Source organism: Priapulus caudatus, unplaced genomic scaffold (assembly GCF_000485595.1).
Source record: "Priapulus caudatus unplaced genomic scaffold, Priapulus_caudatus-5.0.1 Scaffold108, whole genome shotgun sequence".
NCBI lineage: Eukaryota > Metazoa > Priapulida > Priapulimorpha > Priapulimorphida > Priapulidae > Priapulus > Priapulus caudatus.
Window position 1 is genome coordinate 97,027 of NW_014577169.1, and position 6,257 is coordinate 103,283.

The window sequence follows — 6,257 nt, forward strand, 5'->3', positions numbered from 1 at the left end:
TGGATAGATGCACACAACCATAAGAGTATTAGTACTATAGACAAGGCTCTCACATTAGGGTTCGTTGCGCCGAGTATTACCATAGATATATACAAAACACAATGTGTTTGTATATATCTATGGAATTACCATACGTGGGCATTGCAATGCATAGGCCGCGACCTTACTGAGTATAGAAAGGGCAAGTTAGAGGTTGTATATGTATTTGTATGATCGGAAGCGTTTGTACATACCGTGCATGTAATGCGGAACCAAAACGGTGGGATGCAGACGTATATATATTTATATATTATTTATATTATATTAATATTTATATTAATTAATATTATATTAATATTAATATTTATATTAATTATTAATATATATTAATATATTAATTATATATTATATAATATTATATATTATCTAATTGTGATAAGAGCTGTGTTTTATATAGAATCATTGATGTCATATATGTATATATTTCCGGCGTGCGTGCGTGCGTGCGTATCAACATTATGTCGGAATACATAAAATCCAGAGTAAAATAACAATAGATTATATTATATAGATGTAGATATTATTCACGCCTGATAAAATCAAACGAATATATTCGTCAAGGCCGTCTTGAAGCAAATTCCCAGAGCGCGCGCAAAATTTGTAAGAATAAATCATATGTATGTTAAGAAAAACGCTAATGTGATAATGCGTTTTCATAATTGTTTTTTTAATTGTAACTTTGTGCCTATTAATAATTACATATATTCGATCTTGGGGTGCTTATTTTTATTATTGCCCAAAAAATCTAGGGAGGGGCTGCCCCACCCAGATGGACCTCGAGATAAACGCAACTGGACCCCTAGAAACTACAGAGCAAAACCGTGGCTGTCAAAAAATCAGATGGCGAGAAGACCATATGACAAATTTGAACCAAGGTGGCAGAGAAGAGAGCACCGGATTGGAGCATATGGCAGCAGCTGGGAAAGGTCTACGTCCAACGAAGGACAAGGGACGATGATTCGACCCAAGGCTGAAGAAGAAGAGAAGCAGAAGAAGAAGAGACAAAGAAGAAGAAGAAGAAGAAGAAAGAAGAAGAACGAAAAGAAGAGAAGAAGAAGAAGAAGAAGAAGATCAAACAACAACAAGAAAAAAATAGAGTGGATCACTGCACTCTTTACTGTATCGCAGTTGTTTCCCGTGAAGCCAGGTTTACAGTCACAAAAAGAATCCACCGCACACCTGTCGGACGCACTGTCGATCTCCGCGCATGGGCTGCTGTCACACTCGTTGATATCTGCGCGAGAAATAAAGTGTCGAAAATAGAAAACAATGATCTTTTCATCGATAATATAAAATTGCTACTAACTGATTTACTGCTACTATACATTACATTTTACATTTTATTTACTGGCTACGTTACATATAACCATGTCATTTTTCCATCTCAGTGCTGTGATATTTCACGTTAGAAAAACTACGCATTGTCATGAACTGACGAACGGGAGAAGAAAAACCAGAATCGAAAGATGGAGAGACGCTCGTTCATCTTCAGATTGCTATTACAGTAAATTAAGTCCTCTAATATATTAAGCAGATGGCCAATATGTGTGACAACCGTGCCTCTGCGACCTGAAAATCTATGCCGGCATTGAAGCATAGGCCTATATATGCACAACCTACATTTTACTGATAAATGTTTAAATATCTGAAGTACATTAATTAATGAGCTATCGAAAATTAATACACAAACAACTGGCGTGAAGTAGAAAATAGTGTAGTGCAATGTCGTGTATCAACATTCGTTTTAGAGTGCCTACAATATAAAGGCTGCCTATAAAAACGAGGCGTGCATGGAAAACGTGGTTTTTTGATAATATAATGTCATAGAAATTGTTTGCTCACTTTTTTCGTAATTATAATCAGTTCAAGCGAAAACCATCAGCCGTTTTTTAAGATTATTGCACTTACTACGGCGTATTTACTTAAGGTGTGGTATTGTGCCAGTGCCGAAAACGCAGACCATAGTGAGCAGAACGTCAAGATTATAATACGGGCCGAACAGTTTCTTAAATAACTATGTAATATTCTGAGAATGGTGGCCATCAAAAATTCACGGCAGGTAAACGGAAATACAAACCTAGTTGGCTCATCAGCTATAATTTAAAATTGTAGAGGCATTAGTATATATATATATATTTGTAATACTTACAATTTTTATATATTTTATCAGAGTAATAATACCTATTAGTAAAGGTATCTAATCTACTTCACCGACGCCGCACGGCATTGGATGACTCAAGAAGAAAGAAGAGAAACCTATAATATATAAATATAATATAATATAGATTATAATATGTATATTACACACACGAGCACGCACACACATGGGCATACGCACACGAGCACGCACACACACGCGCGCGCACACGCACACACACGCGCGCGCACACGCACACGAGCACGCACACACGCGCGCACGCACACACGCGCGCGCGCGCACACACGCACCCGAGCACGCGCACACACGCGCACGCACACACACGTGCACACGCACACGCACACGCACGCACACACGCGTGCATACGCATACGTGTGAAGCTATATATGGACATTTCGCTGTACAGGTGCAAACGACTGTTTATCGTCGCCCTGTCAGCACGGATTCTGCATAGACGGCAGAAATGCGTACACGTGCGTCTGCGATTCTGGATATCAGGGCCGGAATTGTGAGAATAGTAAGTATATACAGTTAATACCTATCTGATTATACTCGGTGGGATACGGACAGGATGTGTTAACACTATTGCTACGTTTGCTACGACAGTCAGGTTAACTGCTAGTGGTAATTTTGATCGTTATTAAACCTTTCACCCACTATTTATAAAGGCTTCGCATTCCAGCAAGCGTATTTCATGAACTTGTGAAGAACTTATAAAGAACAAACACCTATAACCTGTCTATATGCTTGTACTCGACAAATTGTGCAGCGAATTAATCGCGCTACTGCGTTTGAACAAAAATGTTCAATCGGCATTTTTCGCCCCATTTTATTACCGCATCTTATTACAATAAAAATCTACTCAGATATCGACGAGTGTCAGATACGTCCTTGCCTGAACGGTGGCGCATGCGTGGACCAGGTGGCTAATTACACCTGCGAGTGTCTCAGCGGCTGGACCGGTCGCAACTGTGAAACGACGACCGCCTGTCACCCATCGAATGAATTCGAATGTGAGATGGGGTCACCGCGGTGCATCCCGCTCAGCCAGCTAGAGGACGGGAAGGGTGATTGTGCCGACAGCTCCGATGAAGGTGAGATGGCGACGACGACGACGACGACGACGACGACGGCAGCGACGACTAGCGGCAGCCGCTATGAAGTATAAGTAGTAATGATGGCAGCTGGCGCGGCACACAACTGGCGTTCTGTTCGTTGGCCTTCACGATGAATCTTTCGTGAATAATATATAATACATTACTATATATATTTAACTAATATATTATATTATATTATAGGTATTCTTCTTCTTCTTCTTGAGTCATCCAATGCCGTGCGGCGTCGGTGAAGTAGATTAGATACCTTTACTAATAGGTATTATTAACTCTTGATAAAATATAATAAAAATTGTAAGGTATTACAAATATATATATATATACTAATGCCTTACAATTTAAATTAATAGCTGATGAGCAACTAGGTTTGTATTTTCCGTTTACCTGCCGTGAAATTTTGATGGCACCATTCTCAGAATATTAATAGTTATTTAAGAAACTGTTCGGCCGTATTATAATCTTGACGTCTGCTCACTATGGTCTGGTTTTCGGCACTGGCAAATACCACACCTTAAGTAAATACGCGTAGTAAGTGCAATAATCTTAAAAAACGGCTGATGGTTTTCGCTTGAACTGATTATAATTACGAAAAAAGTGAGCAAACAATTTCTATGACATTATATTATCAAAAAACCACGTTTTCCATGCACGCCTGTTTTTATAGCAGCCTTTAATATTGATAGGCACTCTAAAACGAATGTTGATACACGACATTGCACTACACTATTTTCTACTTCACGCCAGTTGTTTTGTATTAATTTTCGAATAGCTCATTAATTAATTACTTCAGATATTTAAACATTTATCAGTAAAATGTAGGTTGTGCCATATATAGGCCTATGCTTCAATGCCGGCATAGATTTTCAGGTCAGAGGCACGGTTGTCACACATATTGGCCATCTGCTTAATATATTAAGATGACTATTTACTGTAATAGCAATCTGAAGATGACGAGGTCTCTCCATCTTTCGATTCTTGGTTTTTCTTCCTCCCGTTCGTCAGTTCATGACAATGCGTAGTTTTCTACGTGAAATATCACAGCACTGAGTGGAAAAATGACATGGTTAATGTAACGTAGCAGTAAATAAAATGTAAAATGTAATGTATAGTAGCAGTAAATAGTTAGTAGCAATTTTATATTATCGATGAAAAGATCATTGTTTTCTATTTTCGACACTTTATTTTCTCGCGCAGATATCAACGAGTGTGACAGCAGCCCATGCCCGAGAGATCGACAGTGCGTCGACAGGGTGGGTGGATTCTTTTGTGACTGTAAACCTGGCTTCACGGGAAACAACTGCGATACAGGTAAAGAGTGCAGTAATCCACTCTATTTTCTTCTTCTTGTTGTTTGATCTTCTTCTTCTTCTTCTTTTTCTTTTTCTTCTTCTTCTTCTTCTTCTTCTTCTTCTTTTTCTTCTTCTTCTTCTTTTTCTTCTTCTTCTTCTTCTTCTTCTTCTTCTTCTTCTTCTTCTTCTTCTTCTTCTTCTTTTTCTTCTTCTTCAGCCTTGGGTCGAATCATCGTCCCTTGTCCTTCGTTGGACGTAGACCTTTCCCAGCTGCTGTCATATGCTCCGATCCGGTGCTCTTCTCTGCCACCTTGGTTCAAATTTGTCATGGTCTTCTCGCCATCTGATTTTTTGACAGCCACGGTTTTGCTTGTAGTTTCTAGGGGTCCAGTTGGTTAATCTCGAGGTCCATCTGGGTGGGGCAGCCCCTCCCTAGATTTTTTGGGCAAAATAAAAAATAAGCAACCCCAAGATCGAATATATGTAATTATTAATGGCACAAAGTTACAATTAACAAAAACAATTATGAAAACGCAATTATCACATTAGCGTTTTTCTTACATACATATGATTTATTTCTTACAAATTTTGCCCGCTCTGGGAATTTGCTCAGACTACGGCCTTGACGAATATATTCGTTTGATTTTATCAGGCGTGAATAATATCTACATCTATATAAATATAATCTATCGTTATTTACTCATGATTTTATATATTCCGACATAATGTTGATACGCACGCACGCACGCACGCCGAAATATATACATATATGACATCAATGATTCTATATAAAACAAGCTCTTATCACAATTAGATAATATATAATATTATATAAATAATAATTAATATTAATATAAATATTAATATAAATAATATATTAATATTAATATAAATATTAATATAAATATAAATAATATATAAATATATATACGTCTGCATCCCACCGTTTTGGTTCCGCATTACATGCACGCGTATGTACAAACGCTTCCGATCATACAAATACATATACAACCTCTAACTTGCCCTTTCTATACTCAGTAGGTCGGGCCTATGGCATTGCAATGCCCCACGTATGTAATTCCATAGATATATACAAACACATTGTGTTTGTATATATCTATGGTAATACTCGCGCAACGAACCCTAATGTGAGAGCCTTGTCTATAGTACTAATACTCTATGGTTGTGTGCAATCTATCCAGAGATCGACGAGTGTGCGTCGGAGCCGTGTAGAAACGGGGGTCGCTGCACGAACAAGGTGAATAGCTACGCTTGTACGTGTCGGGCCGGCTACACAGGCGTCAACTGTCAGATCGCGGGTACGTCAACATTTCTTCGTCGAAAGTGTCGTTCACACGCGCTCATGCACACGTATACGTCCACGCACGCACACGCGCACAGGCACACACACACACAATCGAATGTTTGTTCACCAGAATACCGCAAGTTACCATTGCAACGATGTTAGAGGTTCAATTTTATAGCGGCTATAACTTAAGCATATTCAACTGTCGGAATTAAGAGGGCATTAATTTGCTACGCAGCAGACGTTTATAGTCGGGGTATATATCGGGATACGTTGGTCGCATCGGCATGCCCGCATGGGTGGTCTATAGGCAGCGGCAGTTAATGTTAAGCGGCTATAGTAATAGAGCT

General features: G+C 38.8%; 1 protein-coding gene across 1 annotated transcript in view; it reads left to right on the forward strand.

The window, feature by feature from the left end:
* Positions 1–6,257, forward strand: part of LOC106805281 (fibropellin-3-like) — an 11,186-nt gene that overhangs the window by 2,999 nt on the left and 1,930 nt on the right. The window contains exons 3-4 of the mRNA XM_014806818.1: positions 4,507–4,620; positions 5,804–5,972. Coding sequence (XP_014662304.1) covers positions 4,507–4,620; positions 5,804–5,972 — 283 coding nt within the window. The remainder of the gene's footprint in view (positions 1–4,506; positions 4,621–5,803; positions 5,973–6,257) is intronic.